Below are 16,586 nucleotides of genomic sequence, written 5' to 3'. Positions count from 1 at the left end.
GCAGTAAGATCTGCCCCTCCGTTGCCAACTGCATATATTAGGCCACCCGCAACGCGTTACGCGGGTGGCACGAATCTCGTTACTCCGTGACGGAACGGTGGCGGGATGTGTTGCAGCGTCTCGTCCCGTCACCGTCTCGCCGGATCGCCCGTCACGCTGAGACGCGGCACGAGACGGCTCGCCACGCGCTCCCGCGACGTGGCGCGCTCCCAGGCCATGCGTGACGCCCACTCGCCGGCCCGCGAGTGGGATTCGTAACGCTGACGCAATAAATCAATTTTTTATTTTTTTACTCTATAAATACTCCTAATTCATCCTCATTTCACACACAACTACACATCTATTCTTCCCAAATCATCTCCATTTCCTCTCCAATTTTCATCTCAAACCATCTCTCTTTTATTCTTCCCCCAAATTTAATCGATCTCCTGGATCCGTATGAGCAAATGCGTCGAATAATGGAAGAATCACTTGAAGAAGATCGACGTCGGGAGGCGGAGGAAGCCGCGCCGCCCCAAAGACGCTCCCGGACTTACATCCATCGTAACCGGGAGGAAGCTGCCGCAAGGTTAGTCCGCGACTACTTCTGCGATAACCCGGTGTGGGGAGATACCTACTTCCGTCGCTGTTTCCGCATGCGGCGACCGCTATTTCTCCACATCGCAAATACATTGGAGGCCAAGGAAGAGTTCTTCCAAGAAAGTTTCGACGCTATCGGCCGTCCCAGCCACACGACGCTGCAGAAATGTACTGCAGCAATCCGTCAGCTTGCGACTGGACAAACGACAGATGTGTTCGACGAATACCTCTACATTGGAGACAGTACTGGGAGAATGTGTTTGCTCCAATTCTGCAAAGGCGTCCGGGCAGCCTTCACCGACGAATTTCTCCGGAAGCCAAGCACGATAGATTGTCAGTTTCTGCTTCGCCTACACGAAGAAGTGCACGGGTTCCCCGGGATGCTTGGCAGCGTCGATTGCATGCACTGGCAATGGAAGAATTGCCCGGTGGCGTGGAGGGGGTCGTACACGAGCGGCCACAAAGGCACCCACCCCACCGTTATACTCGAGGCCGTCGTCGACTACCGGCTATGGATCTGGCGTGCGTACTTCGGGGTCCTCGGCTAGAACAACGACATAAACGTGGTCCACCAATCCGACCTCTTCGCCGAAGTTTTGGATGGTAAAGCGCCGGCGATCAACTTCACCGCTAACAACCGGCGCTATAAAATGGGGTACTATCTTGCCGACGGCATCTACCCGAAGTGGCCAACCTTCGTGAAGACGTGCACTTGGCCTGTGAACGCAAAGCAGACGCTTTTTGCGTAGAAGCAGGAGGCTGCTAGGAAGGATGTGGAGCAGGCGTTCGGGGTTCTCCAAGCGCGATTCAACATTATCAAAGCCCCGGCTCGTACGTGGTTCATGGAGAGCATGGTCGACATCATGTATACGTGCATAATCTTGCACAACATGATTGTCCAAGACGAAGGACCCGAGGCGGGAAATTGGTTCGACCCTGAAGCCCCCGGAAGCTCAACCGCAAGTAGTCCACCTCGAGGTGGAGTGCATCCGTCTATACAAGAACGGTTGTCTATTCGGGCAAGGACACGTGACTCTACCGCCCACGCCCAACTCCAAGATGATCTAATGGAGCACATTTGAGCAAACTTTGGCGGAGGGAATTAAATTATGTATTTTTAATTTTTTTAGGATTTTTAATTATGTTTTTTAAATTTTTTTCAAATTTTATGTTGTAATGTTATTTTATTTTTAATGAAGTGTGTTTTTTATTAATTGAATATGTTGGAAAAAAAATAAAAAATGAAATTGAATGAATAGTAATTTAAGGGACGGTTAAGGGACGAATAAGTGACGGAGGGTTGCAGGTTCCGTCCCTTAGTTAAGGGATGGAGTAAAAAAAGTACTGTGAAGCCCGCGAATAATAATTTAAAGGACGGTTAAGGGACGGTTTAGTGACAGCGTTGTGGATGGCCTTACCATTTGATACTTTATCATTCCTTTCTCAGTTCATTAAAAATAGCGGTGAAAATAATTTACTGCAACACTTATTTCTTATGAGTATTTCATAATGAAAAATAAAAGAAATACTAAAAAAATTTATTGACTATATTGTATAAAGGCTTCAATAAATTCTATCAATATTACACCATCTTTAATAGACTTCAATTTCAGTTATATATGAAAAATATATTTATTAACTATAGTGTATAAGGCTTCAATGAATTATGTCAATGAATACACAATCTTTAATAGACTTCGATTGTAGCATAGAAATATATTCTAATTCTACAAATATTTTCTTGATTTAATTTTTAATAATCTTTAATTAATTTCGTCCATTATTCTTGCCATAATTATTTTTTTTATTTCTTTAATTGATTTTTATGTTCCAATGCCTAATACATAATTAAATAGACCTTTTTTTGATAAAGGTACTTAGGTTACGACATTTCTTATTACATTTCCAATATATCATTATAAATAAAAAAAGTGGACCCTTTTTTAATTAAAAATTTCACTCTTAGAACAATCTTCTCTCTTACGTCTTCTCACTCCTGTTTTATCTCTACTTTTTTTTAAAACTGAATAATCATGTTAATTAAATTTAATAAAAATTATAATAGCATTAATTAATTTATTTAGAGGTTTAGTTAATTAGAACATGCGAAATGAGAATATATAGCTTGTACTAGCCATTTTATTTGTTTTAATCATTATTAGTATAAAATTTGTACCGTCAAGATTAATCTCATAGTGCGTATCGAGATTTATCGGATTCGTATATCCTAATACTCCAATATTAATTTTTTATTGATTTATTTCTGTTCTTTTTTAATTTGTAATTGCATTCTTAGTTCATTAAATGATCGATTTTTAAAATTTAAAATTAATGTTGAATTAAACTAATAACCAAAAATAAGTATTAGCACTAAATTTCTTGTTAACAATGATTATATAATTTTTTGGATTAAAAAACAAGTAGAGAGAGAAGATCGTGTTTAACTCGATTTTATTTTCCTAAAAAAACTACTCGCAACTTTACCACATTCCATAGATGTATGGAATTATTGCAGTGATGGTATTGAGTACAAACCCATCATATATTGGGGATGTATTGAGTACAAACCCATCATATATTGGGGACGCATGAAGAAGATGGAAGGTGTATATAATTCTTATCTAACCTCATTAGTGTGAGGTCTTTTGGGAGTGACCTAAAATCAAATTCGTGCGGACTTGACCTACGAACAATATCAAACTGCTATTGCAGTCGACAATCCGAACAAGTGATATCAGAACGAGGTCAAGTGGGGCCCAGGATGACTCAAGTTCGAGTCGGACCAGTAATGTCTCGATGTGTCGACTGCGTTTGTCTGTTCCCGATGTGATCTGGTCTGAGGGGGAGGTTTGTTCAGTACAAACCCATCCTATATTGGGGGTCTGAGGGAAGTTGGAAGGTGTAAATTTTGTTCAACCCCATTCAATTTTGAGGCTTTTTGGGATTGACCCAACACCAAATTCGTGCAGGCTTAAGTCAAAGCGAACAATATCAAACTACTGTTCCAGTCGACGATACGAACAGATGGCAAATAAGAATAACGTATCCCACAGAGACTAATTGTATCAACTTAACTACTACCAAAAACCAACTTTAACTACTGTCTAGATAAGTAAAATGAAGGTTTTTGTTCTAACAACTACTTCAACACAAATATAATTAAATTTAAGAAAACAAGAACAAGAAAATAAGAATAAGATAGTGATGATATGGAGAAAATGTAGAATTCAATGATTCGATGCACAATTCCTAACTAGCGTACCTTTTAGTGTCCCTAGAGCTATTAGGTCGGTCACGAAAGTAGATAAAACTCCCTCCCGAGATGAGAAATCCGTATATTAGAAATTAGGAACAAAGTCCCCATTAAATCTCTAACATATGACTCCCAAAAGCTACTAAAACCAATGACCTCACGTGAAACCTCAATTCTCTTGAGTTCTTGATTAAAGTGTTGATTAATCTTATTTCTAGGTTAATTATTTCATCTCCAGATTAATTTAATTAACTCTAACACATTCAAGAGGCAGCTAATCTATTGAATGAAGAAAGCACAAGAAATAACCCAAACAACTACAAGAGCAATGTAAAGGAGAAATCAATCGGATATAAATAGGGATGCCAATCGGGCTAACTCGTTCGGGTTCAGGCCAACCCACTCGGGTTGTCGGGCTATTTGGGAGTGCGCTATTCGAGTTGTGAATTATTCGGGTCATAAATTTTTAACCCTAACCCGCTGGGTTTCGGGCTAATCCACCGGGCTATTCGGGTCTAAAAACTTTCCAAAATAATTTCTTGTATCAAAATTTTCCTCTTTAAAATGATTTTCAATTTTAAATATTTTTACTTTCTTTGTTTTAGAACCATATAATATCTTCAAATTTTCATAGTTTTCTTCAATAATTGTTGGATAGAAGTCTATCATCTGATCAACTCCAATATAAACAAAGATAAATCAAAATTAAATCAATCAATTTAAATTAAAGCTTGTGTTCGTGTCATTATCTTGGCATTGTTCATAATTAATTTTTTATGAAAATTAAAAATCATATCTTACATGAATCATTATTAAAATGATAAATTTATTGAGATTTTGATGGATTAGTTCCTAATTTTGTCTTGATTGACTTTGGTGGTGGTAAGGCAGTAGTGGCAAATGATGGGACGATGGAATAATGAGTCGAGATGGAACTTGAAAGTTGATAGTGTGGGATCGAGTGGAAAAATGTATAATGAAGATTAAAGAAGACTAATGATTATACCACATGAAATGAAAGAATACAAAAAACCTCCCCCTTTTGGAGAGAGAATGAGTGTGTGGAAGTATTAAATGGTGAGAGAAAGAGAGTTGAATATTTAATTGGAAAGAGGAAAAAGTAGTTGGATGTATTAATTGGAGAGAGAAAGTTAACAAAAATAGAAATGTGTCTTCTTGGTTTGGACAAACTAAAAAGAAAAAAGGAAATGCTAGGTGGCCACATTATGGCCAGCCATAAACTGGTTTAATTGTTAAAAAACCCGGTTAACTTAAAATTTCCGGTTCAATTAGTAATTGATTTTACTTTTATATCCTTCTCCTATTTGGAGGTAAAATTGGCGCTCTTTCCTCCTCTTTCTTTTCATATACCGCACTGTTTCCTCCTCTTTTCATATACCGCGTAGTATTAGTTTCTCTCCCATATCTGGAGGCATGGTTACTTTCTCTCTCATCTCCACTTAGATATGGTTACTTTCTCTCTCATCTCCACTAAAGTATGAAAAATTGATGAAGCTCGATTGAAAATTCTGTAACCCTCATCCATTTTTAGTTTCTCTCCCAAAAAATATGCAATAAGGGGTCCAATTTGCAAATCGGCGACTGAGACGGAAAAAAGGAATATGCAGCAATTCTCAGTCACCCATTTACATTTTTTGGACAAATTTTGAATAGGTTTCGTAGAAAACACGATTTGCATTTTTTAGGTAAAATTTGAATTGGTGGAGAAGTCTTCAATTTGCAAATCGGCGACTGAGTCTACATAATGTTGATGTTTTGACTGAAATTCACAATCGATGCAGCGGCGATAGGAAAGACTCCAGTGTGATATTTTTGGTTTTCTATAAAATTTGGATGGATTTCTCCCATCCAATTTTTTGTTATGAATGTATTTTTTATTTTCTGATATGAATGTATTTTTGTTATGAATGGATTTCTGCCCATCCAAATTTCAATGTATTTTCTGATATTTTTTATTTTCTGCCCATGTTTTTTTTCTGCCCATTCTGATACGAATGTATTTTTTATTTTCTGAAAATTTTTGTTACTGGTTTTGGTTAGATTAATTGTAAGATGAAGTACAATAGATTTATATTGACATGAGCACATTATGTGTTTGATAAAATGTCAGAATGTGTTTATTATTGTTGCTCTACTTATTGGCTATTGCAACTGCCTTTTGCTTCTACTCTAGATAATAGATACACAATTTATGCATAAATCTTCAGACATCAGATCATCAGCATAACAACCTCAAATAGTTAAGGATAAGGTAAAAAATATGTCTTCAACACCATCAAGAAACTGACTCTCATTAAACTCTGAACGTTTACTTTCTGAACATTTATCTTGTTCTACTATATCTGCGAAGAGTTCTCATTCAAACTAAATAAACTGAATTAATAAAAAGAACCAAAATGACTTATATTTTGAATGGGATGGAGTATATTTTATTGTGAATTAAAAGATGTACTCCATGTATTGGGATTTCGAAACACAACAAAGGTTAAGGTCTCAAATAATAATTTCAAAACATCTCGTATGGATTATTGAACATGATGAAGAGACAAATGAATTCAAATCTAAACACAATGACTAACGGTACAACAACTCCAACTTAATAAGACTAAAAGGCAAAAGTATAAAAGTACAATGTTATCACACAAGGTTCAGCAACAGCTTTACTAGTGACAAAATCCACATAGATAAATTTGCAAATTTGAAAATTTCATGTTTACTTGAATAATCATCATAAATAGGTCCTATAGCAAGATGCCAATAGCCAAATCTACCTTCATGAGATGAACTGATGAATGGAACTGGGCGTTCTATGCCACCTCATGTATTCCTATCCTGAATTGTTGATTTTCTCTTTTTTCAGTATCTTGTGGTACCTCAAAGGAAAAAAAAAATAAATCAAGAAAGTTACAACACACATGTCCGAAGCCTATGGTGTTCGAGGTCAATCATACTTTAGAATTTGACAAAGAGAAGAACGTAGAAATTACACGAATAAACTGTGGTATCAAAAGTTTCCACTAAACGGCATATGCTAAGATACTCTTGAAGAGAAAAGAATTTAACACATCAGACAACCACTAAACAACTAAAACTAATCCAATCAATTGTTCTCTAAATAAAAAGGTGACACCGGATTCCATTCTGGAGCAGGTCAATTCAAACTATAGCAAGATGCCAACAGCCAAATCTAAAAGTTCACCGTTTATCACAAATTACAATTCCGAATCAGACCTCTCACCATTTGTGACAATGTTGAGTGGTCTAGAACTACACAATACAATACCTTTATATGCCAAATGAAATATATACAACAAAGTCCATTTGCTAGGATTTACAGCCTTTCTTTCCAAATCATTCAAAATTTGAATCATTAAGCAACTGAACTAGTATTGTAGACTTTGCATTTCTGTCTAATTTGACCACTATTTTTTCTTTGTAAAAGAGTGTAAAACCAATAAAGAAACTATAAAAAAACATTTCTGTAAAAAATGATCCAGTAGAAACTACAGAAAAGATCAAAGTCTCTCTGGGAAAAAGATCAAGTCTCTATAGGAAAAGATGAGAACCAAGCAAAAGTTACTCAGAGACTCATAAAAAAAGAGTTGGTCTCAGTATTCAACAAAAATAATCATCTCAATTTTATATAAACAGCCATGAAATCAACCTTCAATCCTAACAACTGCTGAGGACTTAGGTCGAACATTTGGCGTGCAAACAAATCAACTTTGAATCGAACTCAGCCTTCAATCCTAACAACTGCTGCGGACTTAGGTCGAACATTTGGCATGCAAACAAATCAATTTTGTATCAGAAAAATACATATTCCAATTGTACTTTGATTTTTTTTTATTGATTCATATTTTAAAAGATGTACTCATCTAGCTTAAATTTGGTTGAGTTTGGTTAAGTTTAATGACAGAAGGAAAGTTTAGAGAGAGATAAGATGATAGAAGACGGAGAGAATGCTGAGAGAAAAGAAGATGATAGAAGATAGTGAATGCCGACGCCGCGTAGTCTTTAATTTCCAATAAGTTGGAGTAGTTAATGCATCTTGAATTCAAATTTTAAATTTGAAAAATGGTAAATTCTGGGGGAATATGAACTGGAAATGAAATAGGGATATTTAAGTAATTTTAATTTTTTTATATCTGTAAATTGACTAAATTAACCTCGTGTGGCTGGCCATATTATGGCCATTTAGCATCACTCAAAGAAAAATGTGTCATCTTAGTGGGACATAGGGAGTACACATGTAAATTCAATATCATAAGCAATGCTACGACTAACAGTTTTCTTCTAGCAAAAATGTGTGTCATCAAAACATTTTCCATGATCGTACTTTGAGCCCAAATTAGGACATGATATGGGGTCAAACAAGTCTACCAATTACTACAAGAGAACTCACAACAAAACCATTGGTCGTAAACAGGGACAGAACTAAAAACTAAAATGATAGGAAATAGAAATAGAAATAGAAATAAAAATTAGAATTTTAGTTTTTAAATGTGGGTATAGGATAGTTTAATTTAGGAAAGGAAAAATTTATAACGGTAGAAAGTCAGGTTCTTAATAAGAGATTTAGCGTATCAAAATGTGACACCAATTATTCGGTTTAATAAGGGGTGTTACATGTTTGGCATTAGAGCCGAGTGAGAACAAGATAGTGGGCTCTGAAATTATACAAGAGACAGAAGAAAAGGTCCGATTGATGTGAAATCGATTGAAGGAAGCATCAGATAGACAAAAATGTTACATAGATTTGAAGAGGAAAGACTTTGAATTTTGTGTTGGAGACAAAGTGTTTTTGAAAGTGTCTCCTTAGAAGAAAGTACTGCGATTTGGCAAGAAAGGAAAGTTGAGTTCGAGATTTATTGGCCCCTATGAGATTTTAGAATTTTGATAAATAAAAAAATTCAAGATTTTTTTTTAAAATTTGACATTGGAACATATTTAAGTGAGATCTCATTAGAATCTTTATAAAATTATATTTAATTAGATATATGTTGTGTAAAAAAATAATTTAAATTGAGTTAGTTAAAATTATTAAAGTTTTGAGATGTTTTTTAAAAGTTAGTTATAACTAATTTTTGGTCAATTGACATTAATACCATTAATGACATTTTGTGTGCTATATTGATACCTATTGATGAATGATCTTATGCTTGATTTTATTTAGTTGTAGTTAACAATTTAGGGATGAGTTAGCAATATAACCCACCCCTACTAGATTATATATTCAAACACAATATTATTTGAGTAAAATAAATTATTTAAATAAAAGTTTAAATATTAGTAGTATAATTCTGATTTTTGGATCATTTCGATTTTATAAAGTTTGTTCGAAAACTAACCTAATATCCAAAATTTAAGGAAATGAACTTATTCTCAAAATTTTCAAAATAAATTTAATGTTTTGATTTGATTTGATTTGATTTGATTTAATTATCGTTATTACGGATAATTTAAATTTAATCCCTATAATTTGAAAGAAAATTGAAATTGAGCAAGTTTACCAGACTCATTTCTGTAAATTGTAATCCTATCGTTCCTAAATTGGAAGACGCAATCTCTTCAACTCCGGTTAATTCTGCACAACATGCTGGAAAATACTTCGACAAGTTCTAGCCCCGCCGCCGGAGCTCCGGCGGAGGATTTGTTCCGTCCGATTGAAGATGTGGACTTTATAGGAGATCCCTCCGGGTCTGCAACTGCTCAGGCGTTGAATTTCTCTTCCGGAAACCCTAGAATCGAAGAGATCACAGGCGTTATGCATCTCTTCAGAAACGACGCATCATCCGACCAACTTCCGGTGAACACACTTGATTATCCAACTGAAGTCTGTAATTTTTATGAGAGGTCAATTTAGATCCAGTCGTTGCCTTGTCTGCTGAAAATTGAGTTTTGATCTCATTGTTCTTGCATTTCAGAGTAATTTTTTTGATCGAATTTCTACTGCTATAGATTATATGATTCTGTGGAGTGGTAAGGAAAATAGGTATGGACGGATTAAAGCAGTACCGGTGTAGTGAGGGTCTATTAGCGGATTGTTAGTCCTTCATTCATGTAGTTTTCTCTCTTATATTGAATGTTTAGCGGATTATAATTATAATTTTTTTTTGTCTTTGGTTATTTGAATGTTATGCAGCTATACATGACTTTTTAATGCCTTTCAGATTGAGAGAAATCCTCTTATTTGTGTACTCGGGGTCCCCAATCATACTACTTATGCAGATTTCTGTCAGTTCTGTGGTCCATTTATTCAGAACATGTTGGAAATGCGAATTGTGAGGTTGGTTGGTGAATATCATGGCAGAATTTTTGGTGTTGTAGGGAAGGATTTCACCTTATGCTTTCCACTGATGATCTAGTGTGTCTGTGGTAATGCAGGACTGAAGGATTGGAAGATCGCTACAGTGTGTTAATCAGGCTTGATGATCAAAAAAGTGCAGATTATTTTTACAAGCTGTACAATGGAAAGTGTTTTTCATCACTTGAGGTGATCTCTCTCCCTCTCTATGGTTGTATATTCCTGTACTGTGCTCTATAACCTTAACATGTTTGTCTCCTTCTATGCAGGAAGAAACCTGCTGCATGTTCTTCACTGTAGATATACAATATACTGGGTCAATTGAGCACTCACAGCCTTCCTCGGCAAGCTCTACAGAGCTGCCTACTTGTCCAGTTTGTCTTGGTACACTTTTTCGAACTTCCATTTTGGAAAATATTAATTTATTTTCATGGATAAGATGCAGATATTGAATATTTATTTACAATGCGTGGGGTAGGGGGGGTTGGCATCCAAAACATTAAGATTTGTAATATATGTAAGCTGAAATTTTCATAGCTCTATGGGTTTGTGAATGATATGGCTAATCTCTGAAGCTATTATTTCCGACTATGGTTTACACCACATTTCAATGGTTGCAGAGAGACTAGACCAAGATACTGCTGGAATTCTCACTACAATCTGCAATCACTCCTTTCACTGTTCTTGTATGTCTAAATGGACCGATTCTTCTTGCCCGGTGGGGGCTGAAATTATATGATTTATGATTGTTCATGGTTATTTTTTTCCTTGGGCATACATGTGTGAGCCGAGTCAAGTTTAAGACAAATTTGTACCCAAGTAATCTGCTTTCTTAATTAACCTAGTCTGAGTGGACACAGTAAGCGTAACTCGGTATATGGGGGATAGTCTACTCTATTTTAATATGTGTGGTGCCATTCACATTCAATCTGCTGCTGCTGCTTAGCTACGTTACTATCATGTGCTCTTACTTTTTAAGGTATAAGTGCCTTTCAAACTGGATATAGACTAACATCACGGTCGTGACTTGAATAGGTATGCCGGTACTGCCAACAACAGCCTGAGAAATCTGTTTGTTATGTTTGTCAAACTTCAGAAAATCTTTGGATGTGTCTTATTTGTGGTTCCGTTGGCTGTGGAAGGTACAGTATCTGTTTTCCATTGAGACTATATCCTACTGTATCCAAATATTGTTTTATGACTCTTGAGTCTTGAGTCTCTTGACCAAAACCAGTTGATGTTTTTTATACTTCTCATCGTGTTATAGGTATAGGGAAGGTCATGCTATTGGTCACTGGAAAGAAACTGAACACTGCTATTCCCTTGAACTGGAAACACAGCGTGTATGGGACTATGCTGGTGACAACTATGTTCACCGATTGATACAATCTAAAACCGATGGAAAACTGGTTGAGTTAAATCACCACTGTGTGCGGCATTACGATGGCTTGAGTGAGTCTACGGGGCATAATGACTCATTGGGTGATGAAGTTGAATATGTAACTTTTACAACTTTTATAACTTTTATATTTATTCTCATACTTAGTCTTTTTGTTGTCTATTTGACAATATTATTCATTATGCAGATAAAGAATGAGTACAATGAGCTTCTTACTTCTCAACTTGAAAGCCAGAAAAAGGTGAGCCATCTCCTACCTTCTATGCAAAATTTGATTTACTAGATCACAATAGAGGTGTGCATTCATTGATTTACTTATTTAGCACTGCAGAACAGTATTTTTTATCTGTACCATCCTGTTTACTATTTTTCTTTCTGGGAAATTGCATATCCCCTCACACTTCGAACTCTTTCCAACTTGGTTCAGTATTTTGAGTCTTTACTGCAAGAAGCTGAAGAAGACACTGAAAGAGAATCTTCCTTGGCTATAGAAAAGGCTTTGAATGAAAACCCAAAACTGCTGAAATTGCAAAAGAAGCTTGATAAGGGCATTGAGCAAAAGAGATTTCTTGATGAGGTGGGTAATTTTCACATCTATCGTTGTGTATCTAGTGCAATTTTTTAGATTGATGACATCGAAATAAGGAAAAGTACACTTGTAGTTGTTTATTTAGATCACTTGTCATCTTACCTGTGGTGATTTTCCTCGTTTAGATCAATGACAATCTTCTAAGGAACCAAAGCATTTGGGAATCTAAGATAGAGGATACTGAAGAAAGGTAACATTTTCCATTTCTTCATGCAATGCATGATATATGGCGAAAATGATTTACCTGTTTTTTGGTAAATGATATACCTGCATTTTGGTCTATTCATAAGTCATGGGGTTCATAGCACTCTCACCCCATTTGCTTGTTTGAATAATCACTTGATTTATATCATGATTCTAATGTTTCAACTAATTTAGAAAGACTAGTTCCACTTCCACATAATGAGATTTAAAAAAGAAAGATATAAACTTGTCATTTGTAGCCTTCACCATTATCCACCTGGGATTGGTGATTAATGTTGATTTACATAAGGTCCATAAAATGGTAGTAAGTCACCACCTAAAGGCTATTTTTGAGAAGAACCATACAGTCCTAGTTTTTCCTGCAAAGACTAAACCTCCATCTAAATTCTTACCTAGAGCCTTTTGTTATTAGATGGTTATAAGGGAAACATATTTGCCTTTTATTTTCTGTTCATGTAGTTTTTCAAAAAAGGAAAATCTGTATCAGGGAGAAGAAACTTTTGCTAGTGAAGGACAAAAGGATTGAAGAGTTGGAGAAGCAGGTATGGTTTTTTTGTTCCGTAGCTTTAGTCTTGTGCTTTGCCTTGCACTGTATCTCAATAAAGGAAAAAGAAAAAGAAGAGTAAAGTACATAATGGTGAGACTTGGTTGCTTATGCACATGCAGTTGCAAAGCATGATGGCGTACCTTGAAACTCAGAATTCAGAGCAACATTCAGCTACTTCAGATGAGCCAACTGATAGCAACTCTGAGGTGGTAGTTGCAGAGAAGTCTTGTGAAAGTGGCGGCAGAGGGACCAAAAAGGCGAAGAGTCGAAGAAAAAAGAAGTGATGAAATGGAGGCTTCTTGTTCTGTTCAAGAGAAATTATTTTTGTGCACATAACTAAGTCCTGTTTAATTATAGGCGAGACAAATAGTCCGCAAACATTGCATTGGGGATGGATGTCTTCATGCGCGGCTGACTTTGTTAAATAGTTGTATCTTGATAATTTCTAACAATAAGTGATGTGTTAACTAGTTGTATTCTGGAGATTATAATAAGTGATGTGTTAGAGCATCCGGAAAGATCATCCCGTCGGGAGGAGATAGCGACGGGTTGCCGTTGTGGAGCTCCCGTCCCAAAGGGCCACCTGAGCTGAGGGGAGGAGCCCCAATTGGCACTACATTTGGCGCTCTCGTGATGACACCCTCCGACTGGGCATTGTTTGTGGCAGTTGGAAATTTGATTTTTTTTTAGAAAAAGAAATATAAAAAATAATGAAAATTTTCCATTTTTCCAAATATAAATTTCTTTTTTTTTCAACTTCAATTGATCGCAAATTATCTATAAATGCTTCATTCATCTCCCTTTTTTTCACATAAAGAAACTACTCTCTTCGTCCTGATATAAATGAGACTGAGACGTATTCTTTTTGGATGTCCTGGCCTAAGTGAGATGCATTTCTTTTTTTTGCAATAATTAACTTTTTTCTCTAATTTACTTTATCCTCTTATCTTTCCCACTGTACTCTATCTTTCCTACTATATTCTACATTATACTCTTTTTCTTTTGTACTTTATTATTTCTCCTACTTTAATACTCCCTCCGTCCAACTATAAGTGACATTTTTTTGGGATCTTCCACTTTAAATGACATATTTCTAAAAATGAAACCATCACTCTCTCTACTTTTTCCTCTTTCTTACTTTATTCTCTTTACTTAACTCACAAAATAACACTATATAAAATTTCATGCCAGAAAAGAAATGCCCCACTTAGAGTGGGACGAGGGGAGTATTACTACAATTTAAATCATTGCACACCGCTACCTAAATTCTTGTGCCAAAATAGAAATGTCTTACTTAGGCCGACACAGAAGGACTACATCTCACTCTTCACTAAAAATATTCATTTGCATTCTCAATTCACGTATGTCTAATAGGTTGATTGCGCAAGCGGAGTGAGAACAACAACAGTTACGACAACCTTACCGCCGCGAACCTGATGTTACATCCATCGTGGTCCGGAAGAAGGTGCCCAAATTTTTTGTTAAGGCTTTTGCGAAGCCTTTGAGGCAGAATACCTTCAGAGGCCCACTACCTACGATTGCCAACAATTGCTTCGTCTTCACAAATGAGGTCAAGACTTCTCCGGGATGCTTGGCAGCATTCACTACATGCATTGGCAATGGAAGAATTGCCCCCGGCGGCATGGGGGCTTACACAAGCCGCCACAAAGGTGCCCACCTGAAGATTGTGCTAGAGGTGGTTGCCGACTACCGCCTATGGATTTGGAATGTGTAATTCGGAGTCCCGGATAGAACAACGATATCAACATACTCAACAAATCCAATATCTTCGGTTGGTAAGATGCTTCACCTCCAACCTATAGGTCAGAGGTTCGAGTTATCACGAGGGTAGATGGGGAACCATCATTGGTCCTCTTACAAATAAGGAAAAAAACAACAACCAGGTTTTAGATGGAGCACCGATAATAGCCTTCACGTCTAACGACCGACAATACAACATGGGGTACTATCTCAACATGCCACAAGACACCTGTCCAGAGCCTTTGTCCTAGTGGCAAGGAGCTTAGACATTATTGTATGAGGTGCCGAGTTCGAGCCCTCTTGACGTCAGTTGTAATTTCCTCATTTCTATAGAAATTTATTTGTATTTTCCAATTTCCTCCTTCATATAGGAGTTTATTTAAAAAAAACATGCCACAAGACACCAAACAAATTCTTTTTGCATAGCGGCAAGAGACTGCTCGAAAATATGTGGAAAGAGCATTCGAATTTATTTGTAATTTCCAATTTCCTCCTTCATATAGGAGTTTATTTTAAAAAAAACATGCCACAAGACACCAAACAAATTCTTTTTGCATAGCGGCAAGAGGCTGCTCGAAAATATGTGGAAAGAGCATTCGAGGTTCTTCAAGTACGGTTCACAATTATCAATGCCTCGGGCCGTATGTGCGAAACCTCTCCGAGATCATTTTTGTGTGTATTATCATAAACAACATGATAATTTAATGCGAAGGGCCGGCAGCGGCAAAACAGTTTGACGATGATACCCCCGTCAGCTCCACCGTAAGCAGTCCCCCATGCTTGGGTGAGTCGGCACCATTCCGCGAGCACATACATTGTCGAGCACTGGTGCACGATTCTACCGCCCACAACCAACTTCAGGAAAATCTAATCAAACACATTTGAGTGAGATTTGACAATGAGTGGCAGAAACCTTTCGTTTTAATATTACGTATATTATCGTGTATAATAAATTGTAATTTTAGGGTTTTAATTATTGAATTTCGATTTGAATATAATGTTTAATTTTATATAAATTGATTGTTAAAAAACAAAATAAAAAAGAAATAAAGTAGTGGGACCATGGATAAATGGATAAATGGTTGCATGTGCTGTCTCTTAAATAAAGGATGATGTAAAAAGTAATGTGAGGCTCATGAATAGTTAATGTACAACGATTGTGGATGCCGTAAACACTTTATTTAATTTTAACTAATTCTAAGTATGATAATAGATTAATATACTCCCTCCGTCAACCAATTTTTGGCTCACTTTGATTGTGCACGAGTTTTGAGAAATGTAATGAAAAAATAATGGAAAATTATAGCGGAAGGTAGGTCCAACTTTTATATACTCCCTCCGTTTCGTAGTAGTGGAGTCATATTGCCATTTTTGTACATTCTATGGTATTAGAGTCATTTCCCTTTTTAGTAAAAGTCAACACATTTCTTCTCTCTTACTTTACTTTCTCTTACTTTATTTTCTATTTACTTTTCTACCTTTTTTCATTTCTTATTTTATTCTTCCTTTACTTAACTCATTTAACACAAATTTTCTTAAATCGCGTGGCAAAAAGAAACTTCTCCACTACCGCGGAACGAAGGGAGCATTAGTTTGACGATAAAATATGAGTGAAATAACTTTAGGCCATGTTTGGTTGACGGGAAAGTAAAATTGGCAAGGAAAATAATTCATGGGAAAATGAGTCCCAGGAATATGATTCCTAATAACTTTACTTTCATGTGTTTGGAAAATATCAAGATTTTAAATTTTATATTTAATTTGAATACCAAACTAAAAATATACTTATTATTATTTTATTTATAAATAAGAATAATAATATAAAAATTTTAATAAATTATTAATTATAAATATAATTATAGTATTATATTTGTTATTATGATGGATAGTTTAAATATGGATTATCCATCATAATATAAGTAATAC

At 35.9% G+C, this 16,586-nt stretch overlaps 1 protein-coding gene across 1 annotated transcript; it reads left to right on the top strand.

Annotated features, from left to right (window-relative positions):
• Positions 1–9,346: 9,346 nt before the first annotated feature.
• On the top strand, positions 9,347–13,393 carry LOC121801842 (BRAP2 RING ZnF UBP domain-containing protein 2-like). Its single transcript, XM_042201274.1, has 12 exons — positions 9,347–9,662; positions 10,027–10,142; positions 10,241–10,349; positions 10,430–10,544; positions 10,781–10,878; positions 11,196–11,302; positions 11,428–11,659; positions 11,747–11,800; positions 11,987–12,136; positions 12,274–12,338; positions 12,840–12,894; positions 13,019–13,393. The coding sequence occupies exons 1-12, from the start codon at positions 9,450–9,452 to the stop codon at positions 13,181–13,183; spliced, it is 1,479 nt and encodes a 492-aa protein (XP_042057208.1). The 5' UTR covers positions 9,347–9,449; the 3' UTR covers positions 13,184–13,393.
• The last annotated feature ends 3,193 nt before the right edge of the window (positions 13,394–16,586 follow it).

Source organism: Salvia splendens, chromosome 5 (assembly GCF_004379255.2).
Source record: "Salvia splendens isolate huo1 chromosome 5, SspV2, whole genome shotgun sequence".
Lineage (NCBI taxonomy): Eukaryota > Viridiplantae > Streptophyta > Magnoliopsida > Lamiales > Lamiaceae > Salvia > Salvia splendens.
Note: the sequence above shows the minus strand (reverse complement) of the source record. Positions and strands in the feature narration are given on the sequence as shown.